Here is a 14,305-nt window from a genome sequence, read left to right as displayed (position 1 = left end):
TTTAGGGCCTGAGCTTTATCAGTGCTTGATTTGTTTGTCCACAGTAGTGGGACGGAGAAGGCAAATAAATGGTTCCTATTGTTGAAATGGTTAAGAGAGGTATCCATGAGCTGGAAACCCAGTTTAGTGCTGACAGCCTGAGGCATGGCAAGGCCACAGTCCCTTAAGCTGTCCCCAAAGCAAGTGACAAGAATAGGAACCTTAGACCCCTGCCCAGGACCACTAGCATTAGTGCATAAGACTCACAGAGAAGGGTCTGGATCCTAGAAATGGTGACGTGTGGAATGCTAGAGGTAGCTGGCCCAGTGTTTCTAAGTAGCCCATACTTTGTAATTCAGTCTTTGTAATGAATCTTGCCCTTTCTGAATCAGGAACTCTCTCTCCCATCCCTCACTCAAGGGCCTGTCCTAAAAACATACATTCACAGACATCATCCAGACCCTTACAGGCAGACAGATGTACCACAAAACAGCCTCAGGCCTCCTCAAGCAGTCCTCGACCTGGGCTCACCTTCTAGAACTGATTTCTCAGCATCCATTCTCCTGCCACTGGGGAAGCAGGAGCCGCCCTTCACCTGAAATGGGAAGTATTTCAGCTCCAGCAGGTAAACAGGCCCTGGGGACTCCATGTACAACAAAAACCAGGGAGAAGGCGGAGAAATACACAGACCATAGTGACCTTCATGTGTGCAAAGTACAGTTGTTAAAAACAAAACAACAAAAACAGAAAAAAGAGGCCGTGGCTGCCGTGGGGCAGTACTGAAGCAGAGCCCCATACTCTCAGACCTGGGGAGAGAGGGCACTATGCTCCCCCATGTCTAGGGCTGGCAGGCAGGGAGGTGGGGTCTCATGTGTAGGCCCTCTTGGCAAAGAACGGATATCTGGTGGGGCTGATAGTGGGCTGGAGGGAGTCTGATCAAGATGGGGCTGTGGCCTCGGCCCCCTCCTCTGAGTCCCACACCTCTGACTGCAGGTAATCAGCGAAGAGAGCCTTGGCCCGGCGTAGGACGCGCCCCAGGTGGTGTTTTCGCACGAGGCGGTCAAAGTGCATGGCCAGCTCGTTGTAATCCAGCCCGTTGCGCATGATGTGGTCGCGGTGCTCCAGCAGGATGGCGAGGCACAGGAAGAGCATGAATGGGTTCCCTCGGCCGAACTCCTGGGGCGGGGGCAGGCCCAGTGGGGGTGGGGGTGGCAGGGACTTCCCAGGGTCTTGTGGGGAGCCCACCTCTGGCATCAAGGGGGATTCTGCAGTCACGTCACCAGTGGGAGAGGCGTCCTGGGTGGATGATGGAGATGAAGACGATGGGGAATCAGGGTGGGAAGAGGAGGAAAGCAGTGGGTCTGAGGAGTTCAGCAAGGGCTCAGAGAGAGACTTGGAGCTGATGAGGGCAGCTGGGTGGGGCAGCTGGACCAGGAGGTCCCTCCTGGGGCCTGTGTTATCCCTGAGTTGCTGGAGGTCATCCAGACTGGCCTGTCTCAGGAGACGCCCCCCGCCACCAGGCCCCTGGCTGGTGGCGGCCAAGTGGTCAACAGCATCTTCAAAAGCACCACCTCCTCCACCGGCGGGCCTCAGCATGTGCCTCTGCCGCATGGGCCGTCCCCTGTGGCCCCCAAAGCCAGTGTCCGCCACCAGGCTGGGGGGGCCCACGAGCTCTACCTCATGCTCGGGAGGGTCGGGGGGCAGCGAGCTCCAGGTGACCTCCAGCATGCGGAGAGCGTCATCAAAGGCGAACTCGCGCTTGAGCTCAAGCAGCAGCCAGCGGTAACAGAAGAAGAGGTCGTCAGCACCAGCTTCCTGCAAGTACTGGTAGAAGTCAGGGTCGGCGTGTCGCAGCAGCAGCTTGAGGTGAGCGAACTTGGTGGCCATGGCGCGGCCATCAGGGTGGAAGTTCGCAGCCAGGCGCTTCATGATGCCACAAAAGCAGACGAAGGCATGGCCCTCGTGGTCCATGACGGCAAGGATGGGCGAGGCCAGGTCGCTCATGCCCTGGCAGTAGGACACCTGTGGGTGGGTAACGGCGTAAGTGGTGAGCAGGTCGTGCAGAGCCCGCAGGTGTGGGCCGTCCTCGGGCCCCGCGAAGTAGGGGTGGGCCCGGTCGGTACGCAGCACGTCCTTGAGGACCGTGCTGCGGATGAACTCCAGGTCCTCGGGGCTCGCTCGCTGGGCCCACTCGCTCTTGAGCTGCTCATACTCGCGGCTCTTGCGTTTCATGTAGTCCATCCGCTCGCGGCCTGTCAGCCCGTCTGGGTACACGTTCAGAAGGTACCTCCACACCACCTGGCCAGGGATGAAAGGGATGAGGCTGAGGGTCTACAGATGAGCTGCCACACCCTCGTGTGGCTCCATCACCACCCAGCCACCCTGGGCCTCTGCCCTCCTTTGGAAAAGCCTGCCTTCCTGCCTCTGACTCCTAGCCCCTCCTGAAGGTAAGCCTGCTGTGCTGGAATACTTCCACGCCATCCCCCGAGAGTGTGGCCCACTGCATGTGTCTCTTGAGCTATTCATGACTGCTGTGATGGATCCAATGAGTGACCAAGAAGGCTCACCTTTCGCAGGGAGGGCTCAACGCCACCATGGTAGATCCGCAGGCGCAACTCCTCGGGGCGGGAGAGCTGGCCCTCGTGGTTCAGGTATGTGTGAAACTCCGCATCGCTCAGGGGAGGCTTGAAGGGCTTGACGTCTTCCCCATATGACCAGCTCAGCACCTGCTGGACCTTGGACAAGGTGCGGCCCACCTGTGAAGGAAGGAGGGAGGGAGGCCACTGCTCAGCTGGGCAGGCCAGGGGCAGGTGCCCACTGGCATGCTCGGAATCGGGGGTGCCAGGGATGCCCTGCCCTCCAATCACAGCTGGGCCCCGGGGCTCCCTGAAAGCACCTGAGAGAGGATGGACTGTGTGAAGGGCAGGGCAGCTGTCGTCAGCGATGACCGCTTCTCAGCCAGCAGCACGTCGGAGCCAATGACATCCTTGGGGCTGATTATGTCCCAGTCTTCCAGCAGCGGGCCTGGGCACACAGAATGACGCCGTATGAGAATGCGGATGAGAACCCCAGACCTCAGGGCCGGGTTCCTCTCCCTCCAAAGCCAGGCCACCCACAGGGCAATGAGCCACTCCCCTCTCCCTTCCCATGTCATCCCAATCACGTAAAAGATAAAACCATGAATAATCTTCTTGTGGAAACTGTCTCACAGAATGGCTGGGCAGACTCTAATAGTAGTATTTTAATGATATAAAGTAATATTTGTCAAGCACTTACTATGTGCCAGGCACTGTGACAGGGCTTAACGTCAATATAAACAATAAGAACAGTAGACAACACTTCCATACGGCTAAGTGCCAGGAAGCGTTCTGAGCCCTTTGCAGATATTAACTCATTTAATATTCACATCCATCCTCTAAGGTAGGCACTGTTATTATCGCCACTCTATGTGGAAACATGCACAGTCAGGACTAGAAGTTGCCCAAGGCCCTCCGGCAAGTGGGTGAAAGAGCCGAAATTTGAAGGCCAGGCCCAAAGCTCAAGAGCCCAAACTCTTAATCTTATATTCCTGCTAGCCCTCCTCCCACAATTGATATAGACTACCATTATCATTCTCATTTTGCAGACCATGACAAACAGGTTGGAACAGTTAGTAAGTGGCCAAGGAAACGGGAGGGCTGGGATGTGAATCTCATTTACCTTACTCCAGGGCCCAGATGAATTTTAGCAAAAGTATTTGTGGAACAGGTATGCCATGCACGTTAGACAGAAGAAACAATGCTATGCTTGATATTATCCAATTCTGACCCTTGGAACATCAGCAGAAGTCTGTCCCTTCTCTCTCTTCTTTACTCCCCCTTGCATCCTTTCTTCCCACCTCAAATGTCATGTGGCTGAAGCAGCAGTGGCCACCTGAGTGAGTTCGAGAGACTTGAGAGATATCGGCCCTGGCACCACAGAGCTGCTAAGCTGACAACAGCAAAGACCAGAGGCTTTCAAACTCTATTATACGAAACAAATCAACTGGGATTTGGTCAAGCCATTGTCATTTGCAGGCAAATGCTGCCCCTAAGCAACATTTCCATGAAGTCCACTGTACTTTCTCCCACAGAGCTGAGGGGGAAGCAAACCCTGGGCCACAAGTGGATGTCACTGCCTCTCCTCAGGTGTTCCATGGGGCACTGCAAACCTAAGGGGTCTAAAAGGGGAGCCCAAGATCCACTCTAGACATAACCTCCTCCTCTGCTCCTCATGTGAGTGAACAGCGTCTCTACCTGTTCAGTTGCTTAAGTCCCACACCTGACAGATGTCCTTGCCGCCTCCTACTCTCTCAACTCCCAGGGCCAGACCGTCGCCAAGCTCCATAGCTTCTGCATGCAGAACACACTTCAATTCCACCTCTTCTCTCAGCTCACACCACGCCTCTCACCTGAAACTGCCTCCCAACCAGTCCCTGCCTCCCCTTTGCCCCTCTGCACCCTCTCCCAACAGCTGCCAGAGTGGGCTTTCTAAAACATGAAAACACATAAAATGAAGAAGGTCGCACTACTCAACAGGTAAAATGAAGAAGGTCACACCAATGGTCTGAAAGACCAAAGAGAGGAGCCCCTGTCAAGGCACAGAGCTAAAGCTTGATGATTTGAGAGGAAAGCAGAGAGACTTGGAGGACAAGTCCAGGAGACCTGACATGCAAACCCTAGGAAATGCAGGAGGAGCAAAGGGGTCAGGTGGAGACAGAATTACCCAGATATGAAGGAAACTGTCCCTGAGATGAAGAAGTGGCTCGGCAGGTCTCAGATAGGATGCATCAACGAACAGCACAGACCACAGGCTCCCCCAACTCTATTCACCTGCTGGCGAAATGCCCATATTCTAAGAATGAAGACAAACTCTTGCCAGCTTCCAAAGACGAAGAACAGGCTGCTTACAACTGAAAGAAGGTCAGATTGCCGATGGGCTTCTGTTCCACAACTCTGGAAGCAAGACAGTGGCTTGCAGCACCGACGGAGTACTGACAAGAGAGGCCTGAGATCCAAGGGTCCCACATCCAGCCAACCCAGTACGTATCCACCACGACTGAAGTTTCTGATCATTAGCATACATCTAACCCATGCACCTTACTGGAGGAGAACAAAGAAGTTCTCTAAGAAATGACTACTGAATGACTACAAGGGCTCAAGGTGGGTGGGGGAAGGCAAAAGGGAGGGTAAATGGTGACAGGCCACAAGTTTTTAATATATACAGTTAAACATAAAATGACAAAGAGACTGTGACTGGGAGTTTGTGACATTGTTACGTTAGGATTCCTGAAACATAAGCGACTGACTCTAAAGAAAGAATAATGATAGCCTGGAATTGAAAAATAAACAAAATTACTGTCTGAGCAAAGCCCAGAAGTTAAGGGTTAGGGAGCAGGAGGAGAATGAGAATGAGAAGTCTTCCAAAGCTTCCATTTCAAGGGCTAGGGAGGGTGGGGGAGACTGGAGGGGAAAAGAGGTCAAAAGATTTCACTGTCAATTGTGTAAAAAAATCATAAATCCAGCTATGGAGATTTTGTGAGAGACATACTAAAACTAGGCGACAAAGAAAGGTTAAAAATTGAAGAAACATGAAGGTATACCTGGCAAACACAAGCAGAAAGCAAGAGCAGCCATGTGAATGTCAGAAAAAGCACCGCTCAAGACCAAAAACATGGGACTTCCCTGGTGGCGCAGTGGATAAGACTAGGCGCTCCCAATGCAGGGGGCCCCGGTTTGATCCCTGGTCAGGAAACTAGATCCCACATGCAAGCTGCAACTAAGAGTTCACATGCTGCAATTAAGGAGCCCGTGAGCCGCAACTAAGACCCGGTGCAACCAAATTAAAAAATAAATAAATAAAGTGTACAACTCAGTGGGTTAAAAAAAAAATAAAAGACCAAAAACATGACAGGAAAAGAGAGATATTCTATATTGACTTTTAAAAGAAAGAAAGAACCTGTTAATAAAATGGACAAAGGATTTCTACAAGCCCAAACTCATCTAGTGGCAAAACCGGATCCGAACTGACGTGTGACTATATGTAGTCTTTTTTTAAAAATAAATTAATTTACTTTATTTATTTATTTATTTTTGGCTGCGTTGGGTCTTCGTTGCTGTGCGTGGGCTATCTCTAGCTGTGGTGAGCAGGGGCTACTCTTTGGTGCGGTGCGCGGGCCTCTCACTGCTGTGGCTTCTCTTGTTGCAGAGCACGGGCTCTAGGTGCGCAGGCTTTAGTAGTTGTGGCGCACGGGCTCAGTAGTTGTGGCACGTGGGCTTCAGTAGTTGTGGCTCGCGGGCTTTAGAGTGCAGGCTCAGTAGTTGTGGTGCACGGGCTTAGTTGCTCCGTGGCATGTGGGATCTTCCCGAACCAGGGCTCGAACCCGTGTCCCCTGCATTGGCAGGCAGATTCTTAACCACTGCGCCATCAGGGAAGCCCTATATCTAGTCTTTATGTAACCCACTAAGTGTGAATATGCACACACTTCCCTGAAGAAACATGCAAGTTTCATTATGGGGTGCTGCCCCAGGCCCTTCTTGCAGTATTACACAATATGTACTAGACGTACTGCACCTCCTTATTATAAAATTGTCAAACCTCCCAAATCCTAAATTATATATATTGTGCAATGCCAATCAGTGATGTAATGGGTTTTTTCCTGGAACTGGATAAAATTATTTTAAGGTTCATATGAAAGAATTCACATTTAAGAATAGTTAAGAAAAAGGAGAGCCAAAAAAAAAGAATAGTGGGAGGAAGGCAATGCTTGCCTTATTAAAATGTATCACAAAACCACTGTGATAAAAATATGGTTTTAGCATAGCATGAGACAAACAGAGCCAACTGGTGGAATTCAATATAGAAAGACCAGAAATAAATCCAAGGACATATGGGAACTCAGTACATGACCAAAGTGGCATTTCAAATCAGTGTAGAAAAGGTGGTTATTTAATAAATGATGCTGACATACCTATTTGTCTGGAATTTTTTTTTTAAAGCTAGGTCTACTAATCACAATGCTGACAGAGATTTATATGTAGAAAAGAAAATAATAAGCATATTAGAAGAAAATGTAGGAGAATATTTGTATAAGCTTGTGGATGGGGAGGATGTTCCAAAGTAAGGAGAAATTCAGAAATCATAAAGAAAAAGACAGATATTATGTATAAGACTGCATACGAATTTTAGTTTTTGATAGGACTAAGAAAGCACCATAAACAAAGCCATAAAACAAAAAGATAAGCTTGGAAAAAAATATCTGCAATACATATGACAGAAAGAGGATTCATATCACAAATGCACAGATTGGTTGATGGTCTAGGCTTGGTAATCTTCCAACTGTAGAGGTGACAGAAACTGACTGCTTCCCTGAAAGAGGGACTGGGCCATCTAAGTGGTCACAACATGCCTGTTGCTTTCACAGTCATGAACACAATCCCAAGAATTCCATTAATAATATTTGTAACAGCTCCATCGATTGGACACTTACTTACCTATTAATGTATAGCATGATACCATTAATGTTAAACACATACCGTCTGTGTACATATACAAATATGAATATACTTACGTATCTCTATATGTAGACTAATTTGTCTGTGTGTATGTGTGTGTGAATAAATAAAGGACCTGTAAGGTTACACATCAAACTGATCAAAGTAGCTCCTGCAGGGCAAAGGGTAGGGGAACAAGATTAGGCACAGTGGGGGCTTCCCTGGTGGTGCAGTGGTTAAGAATCTGCCTGCCAATGCAGGAGACACAGGTTTGAGCCCTGGTCCAGGAAGATCCCACATGCCACAAAGCAACTAAGCCCGTGAGGCACAACTACTGAGTCTGCACTCTAGAGCTCGCGAGCCACAACTACTGAGCCCGTGTGCCATAACTACTGAAGCCCGTGCTCCCAACAAGAGAAGCCACCACGAGAAGCCCGTGCACTGCAACGAAGAGTAGCCCCTGCTCGTCGCAACCAGAAAAAAGCCCGCGTGCAGCAACGAAGACCCAATGCAGCCAAAAATAAAATAAATAAAATAAATAAATAAATAAAAAGATTAGGCACAGTGGTTCCAGGAGACTTCAGCATTATTTATAATAAGGAGAATGTATTTACTGGATAATTAAAGATTAGTTTCATTAGGGAATTCCCTGGCGGTCCGGTGGTTAGAACTCTGTGCTTTCACTGTGGAGGGCCTGGGTTCAATCCCTGGTCGGGGAACTAAGATCCCACAAGCCACGTGGTGCGGCTAAAAAAAAAAAAAAACAGTTTCATTAAAAAGTGCAACTCCAGGGAATTCTCTGGCGGTCCAGTGGTTAGGACTTGGCACTTTCACTGCCGTGGGCCCAGGTTCACTGGCTTCCATTCCTGGTCAGGAAACTAAGATCCTGCAAGCTGCGTGGCATAGCCCAAAAAAAAAAAAAAAAAAAAAAAAAGCAGCTCCAATCAAATTCCCATCAGGATTTTAATGAAATGATAAGCTAATTCTATTAAATGAAAAGAACAGTGGGACTTCCCTGGTGGTGCAGTGGTTAAGAATCCACCTGCCAGTGCAGGGGACATGGGTTCGTGCCCTGGTCCGGGAAGATTCCACATGCTGCAGAGCAACTAAGCCCGTGCGCTACAACTACTGAGCCTGCGTGCCACAACTACTGAAGCCCACGCACCCTAGAGCCCATGCTCTGCAACAAGAGAAGCCACCACAATGAGAAGCCCATGCACCACAATGAAGAGTAGCCCCCACTTGCCGCAACCAGAGAAAGCCCGTGCACAGCAACCAAGACCCAACGCAGCCATAAATAAATAAATAACATAATTTTTAAAAAAAAGAACAGTAAGTGCATGAGAATATTCAACAAAAAATTTTAAAAGGAAAACATTAAAACATATCATAAAGCTACATGATTAAAACAACATAGAATTGGCTTAGGGTTGAACAAAGAGATCAGTGTAAGGGGATCAGGAATTCAGAAACAAACTCGTGTATTTGCAGGAGCTTGGGAAATAAGACAACGGTAGGAATAGAACAAGTCCTGTCCCCTCTATGAGCCTCAGTTTCCCCATTTATAACATGGGGATAACGATTGTCCCTACCCTGTAGGATTGTTTTGACAATCCAATGAATAAACATTATGTGTGCAGAATGGCCCCAAGTGTTCGACACATGTTAGCTATTTATATGTTATTATGACATCAATAAAATGCCTCGGGACTTCCCTGGTGGCACAGTAGTTAAGACTGTGCCCCCAATGCAGGGGACCCGGGTTCGATTCCTGGGCAGGGAACTAGATCCCACATGCATGCCGCAACTAAGGAGCCAGCAAGCCGCAACTAAGACCTGGCACAACCAAATAAGTAAATAAATATTAAAAATAAATAAATAAAGTAAAATAAAATGCCTCAGTCACCCCAAATAGGCACTGTGAATTCCCCGAAGCTGGGAACCGTGTCTTCCACTCCACAACTTTTTATTTTAAAAAATTTCATATCTATGACAAAGTTAAAAGATGAATACATTGACCATCCATATGTCCTTCATCTAGCTCCCCCAACTGTTCACATTTTTGCCACATTTGCTTCATCTTGCTCTCTCCATATATATACATTTATTTTTTTGCTGAATTATTTGCAGATATCATGATGCTTTACCCCTTAATACTTAACTGTGTTTTTCCCGAGAACAAGGATATTTTCCTTCAATAACCATGATACAGTTACCATACCCAGGAACTTTAACACTGACACACTATTATTTTCTAATGTATGCTCCATAATCAAATTTTGGGGACCATGTCTTAATTTATCTGTGGGCTCCCAGGGACCAGTACAGGTAAGACTAGGGGAACAAATATGAGAAGACTGGAAGTGGCTGAGAGATAAAAGGAACAAACAAATGAATATGAGTGCAGGGTGAGTGAATGAATAAATACAATTACCATGACTACAATCAGCATTGTTATATTTACAATATTATTATAACTGAAACATATAATACTGTAGCTCTATTATTATATTGCATTATACAATTATATATTACTATATTATATGCTATAATAAATGTGATCATTATTGTTATTAGAGCTAATACTTTCTGAGCATTCACTATGCAGCTATGCACCTTTCCAGGCATTTTACATGAATTTCCTTATTTAATCGTCATCATGGCCCTAAGATACCATTATCTCTGCTTTACAGATAAAGAAATTGAGGGCCAGTGGCCAAGCCAGGATTTGGACCCAGGATTCCTTGCTCCCTAGCCCACTGTGAGGGAGTGCATTGTGAGGAGTGGAGTCATCCACGGGGAAAGGGGGGCATCCCAGAGCAGTGCCCGCGAGGCACCAGGTACTCACTATCCTCAGTGGGCCGAATATCTACACGCAGCTGCAGGTAAGGTTTGGAAGCGGTGGCGAAGGCCGTGCTGAGGTCCCAGTCAGACAGGAGTGAGAGATAAGCTTCCTGCCCCAGCCGATCCCGGCCCAGGTAGCTGATACCAAAATTCTTCTTCCTGGACAGAGGAGACATGGCAGCTTTCAGTGCCCCAGTGCCCTGGAGGCCTCTGGGACAGTTTCCAAAAGAAGCCGAGGAGGATAGATGGTTTTGAAAACAACTTCCTACTGTGTGCTGGGCACTGTGCCAAGGATTTCAGGCAGCCTGAGGTCAGATCGTTTATTTCTATTTTGTTTCACAAACAGAAGCAGATACACACCTGCTTGTATCTGGAGAGCACATTGGAAACTGGTAATGTGGTCCCCTCTAGGGAGGGTAACAGAGTAGCTGAGGGATAGAAGTGGGAAGAAAGCAGCCTTGTGCATAAAAAAAAAAGCAATCTGTATGTTATTTTTCACAACAAAAAATGTTTATGCACAAAAAGTCAAATAACAACTAAGAATTTGTTCTTCAGATACACCTGTGCAACTATGCAAAGAAGTATGTTGTGTGATAACCATTGTAACCATGGAAACATCCTAAATACCCATCACTTTTATATTCTTTGAGTTTGTTACCATGTGCATTCGTCCAAAATAACAATGACAACAAAATAACCATCACACCTGCCCCCAAGAGACACTACTTTTCATCTATCAGGTTGGCAAATTTTCCAATGTTTTCTAGTAGCCGGTGTTTGTGAGGGTGTGAGGGAAACAGGAATTTTATGTGCTGCTGGTGAGACTGTAAATTGGTAATACCTACCTGGAGAACATTTTGGAAACATCTGTTGAAATTTTAAAAAAGCATACACCGTTTAACTCAGCAATATTACTCCTATGACTAGATTTCCCCAAATATTCCAAGATATGTATGTGGCTGTTTGTTCACTGTGGGATTATTTTAATACTAATAATAAATAATAAATAATAATAATAATAATAGTAATAATAATAATAAAACAACCTCCCCCTTTACCAAACAACAACAGTAAAAATGCCAAACAACCGCTGTCGAGGTGGGTGGCCCACTGGTTTTCCCCAGCATCCCGTTACTCACCCGTTCAAGTCAAAGGCTCGGATGAGGATGTGCTGTAACACATCGAGTGAGGTGATCTGGGGGTCCACAGCAAAAGAGCGAAACTCAGGTGGCAAGAAGCTCTCACATTTCTGGGGAGAGAAGACAGGGGTAGGCCATCAGGGGTCACATCACCATGCTGACATGGAGTGAGTGGCAGGGACCAGATCAAGGCAGGAGTTCTGAGCCATGGGGAGAACTGTTGTTTTTGCTCTGAGTGGAGGGTGGGGGAGGCTTGGGAGGGTTCTGAGCAGAGGAGGGATGTGGTCTGACTCAGGATTTAACAGGATCCTTCTGGCTGCTCTATGAACAGTATGTGGGGGACAAAGGAGAAAGGAGTGTTCCAGTGAGGGGGCTACTGCAATAGTCCAGGCACCCAATCCTTCTTCTACATCCCCTCAATGATGGTTGCCTGGATCACCATGTCCAGTCTGGCCCTCACTAAACCAGTCCTCCACGCTGCCACCAATCTAGCACATCTATCTACAACACTCCCCTGCTTAAATCTCTTCAAAGGGAACCCCAGGATCCCCAACAGGTGGACCTATAGCACCCCAGCCAGCCTCTCTCCAGTCAGCTTTTTTGAACTTTACACTCTGGTACTACCAAACTCCTGGAAGTTACTCTGAACACATTCAGGCTCCAGGCCTTTGCTTATGCAGATCCCCCAGTCTGGTACGTCCTTCCCACTTTCTTCAGTTGGCTCACTCACAGCTCAGGCATCTTCTCTTTTCTGAACTCCCAAACCTCTACCTTTGAGCTTCCTCTATTACGTTGAAGTGATCTGTTCACTTCTCACCAGAATCTACCCTCTTCTCATCACCACCAGTGCCACCACCCTAGTCTGAGCCACCATCACCGACTGCCTGCTGGAACCACTGCAACAGCTTTCTTACTCAAGAGTACACGCCAAAGGCCCTTCACAATCTGCCCCTCTCTTCCCTCTCCGATTCACCTCCTACCACTCTTCCCCTCGCTCTCTGGGCTCCAGCAACATGGGAACCTAAGGGAACATGCCAAGCTCATCCCCACCTCCCAGCCTTTGCCCTTGCTGTTCCCTCTGTCTAGAACACTCTTCCCCCCTGACATGCACATGCCTGACTCTTTTTTATTTGGGTCTCTGCTCCTTCAGTACCTCTCTGGGAATTTCCCTGTACGACCTTGGCTAAAGTAACTCCCTAGTTCCGAACCTTTTTCGTCATTTCCCCATGACATTTACCAGTGTCTGAAGCATCTCATTTATTGAGCTGTTTGTCTCCCCGACGAGTATGTCCGCTCATCCAGGGTGGGGACTTGCACAAAAGTGCACTCTCAACACATATGTTGACTGATGTCAGCGGCTCCTTTTCAGACAGCAACAGTCTCCCTCATTTCTCAAGGCCCCACTCAACTATTAAGGCCCCTCCTCCAGCCCTATAGCCCCTCCTCTCTACCCACAATCTCCACCCATCCATTCCAGAGGCCTCTACCTTTCCATTTGCAGTCCTCACGCCCCATGCCCTGCCCTCGCATTCCCAGGTCCAGCCTCTCCCCCACCCTCCACTCACGCCACCATCACTCTGCCCTCAAGCCTCGCCCCTCACGTAACACCCCAATTCTCAGGTCCCGCCCTCCAGCCTAAGACAGCCACCGCCTTCCCTTCCCCAGGGAGCTCTGGGCGGGCTGGACGACTGGCCGCCAGCCTCACCTTGACTCGGACCCGCACCACCTCTCGCTCTTCCTCCTCAGCTGCCGCTTGGGCTCCCCCACCAGGCGGGGGCGCTCCGGAGCCGGCCAAGTCCGAGGATCCCGAGGCCGTCGCCATCCCTCCACCACCCGCCTCCGGGTGACAGCTGACCGTTGCCCCCTACCCTTGCGCACACCCCAGAATGCGGGCGCCTGCGGCCCCACCTTGCGCCCGGGCGCAGGCGCAGAAGCCGCCACGGGACCCTACCCACCCCCCCACCTGGCACAGGGTGGAGGTCGCCTCTGCGCGTGCGCACAGTGTGCTGTTGCCAGGAGCCCCGCCCCCCAAAGCCGGGCATTTTGCCTCACTTTAGCCAGTGTGCAGGCGCCTATTGAGGGCCCGCCCCGCCCTTGTCCTTGGTTTGGTTGTTTGGGCAGTTTGCTTCCGGGTTCACCTAGGTGCGTGTTAAAGTGACGACTTATTCGGGCGAGAAAACTGGGCGGGGAAAGGAAGCTGCTGCGCGACGACGTCAAGGCTCCACATCCCGCCCCAAGTCGCCTCGCGTCTCTGCTTAGAGATGATGTCATCTATTTCAAACGCCTGTGCTCCTCACTTAAAATGAATCCGCTGAACCGAAGAATAATTCTTTTTCCAGAATCTTTTAAAAAATAGTTTACACGTTGTGAAAATTCATGGAGCTGTACATTTATGATTTTTGCAGTTTCTGCCCGCATGTTATACTTCAATAAGTAATTTACCCAAAAAAGCCATTTGTATGCTCTCTGGAGGTCCTAGCTTTTTAAAGTTTGCCTTTGTTTTTATTGAATCCTTACAACACGTTGAGATCGGTCCTGTTATTAAATGAATGGTGTGTGTCCACCAAATATCAGCTGAATACTGGACATAGCTTAGACTCCTTTGAGAAACTTTATGTGCCACAAAACGCAAAAAGGCATTCTCCTCACTTTACTGTATAACATCTATATGGTTTGGACAAAATACAGGCTGCCCTTAACAGATGTAATTTCTCACAAAGGAGTCCTGTAAGTTACCTGGACTCCAGCTGTTGCTGCAGTATTGTATGGATGCTACCTTTAACGTTACCTTTTTAGAGAAGTCAGCAATTCTAAAACACTTCTGTGGCACTG

The 14,305-nt window shown here is 48.5% G+C and overlaps 1 protein-coding gene across 2 annotated transcripts; it reads right to left on the bottom strand.

The window, feature by feature from the left end:
- Positions 1-683: 683 nt before the first annotated feature.
- Positions 684-13,422, bottom strand: TBC1D25 (TBC1 domain family member 25). Of its 2 annotated transcripts, XM_036841162.1 has the most exons (7): positions 13,179-13,238; positions 12,711-12,834; positions 11,474-11,583; positions 10,339-10,493; positions 2,876-3,003; positions 2,547-2,735; positions 684-2,277 (listed from the first exon to the last, which is right to left on the bottom strand). In XM_036841162.1, exons 2-7 carry the CDS (start codon positions 12,723-12,725, stop codon positions 916-918), a joined length of 1,959 nt encoding a protein of 652 aa, XP_036697057.1. In that variant the 5' UTR covers positions 12,726-12,834; positions 13,179-13,238; the 3' UTR covers positions 684-915. The 2 variants fall into 2 exon arrangements, with proteins under 2 accessions (XP_036697057.1, XP_036697056.1); XM_036841161.1 differs by lacking the exon at positions 12,711-12,834 and having other exon boundaries at positions 13,179-13,422.
- Between the last annotated feature and the right edge of the window lie 883 nt (positions 13,423-14,305).

This window comes from Balaenoptera musculus, chromosome X (assembly GCF_009873245.2).
Source record: "Balaenoptera musculus isolate JJ_BM4_2016_0621 chromosome X, mBalMus1.pri.v3, whole genome shotgun sequence".
In the NCBI taxonomy this organism is placed as follows: domain Eukaryota; kingdom Metazoa; phylum Chordata; class Mammalia; order Artiodactyla; family Balaenopteridae; genus Balaenoptera; species Balaenoptera musculus.
Note: the sequence above shows the minus strand (reverse complement) of the source record. Positions and strands in the feature narration are given on the sequence as shown.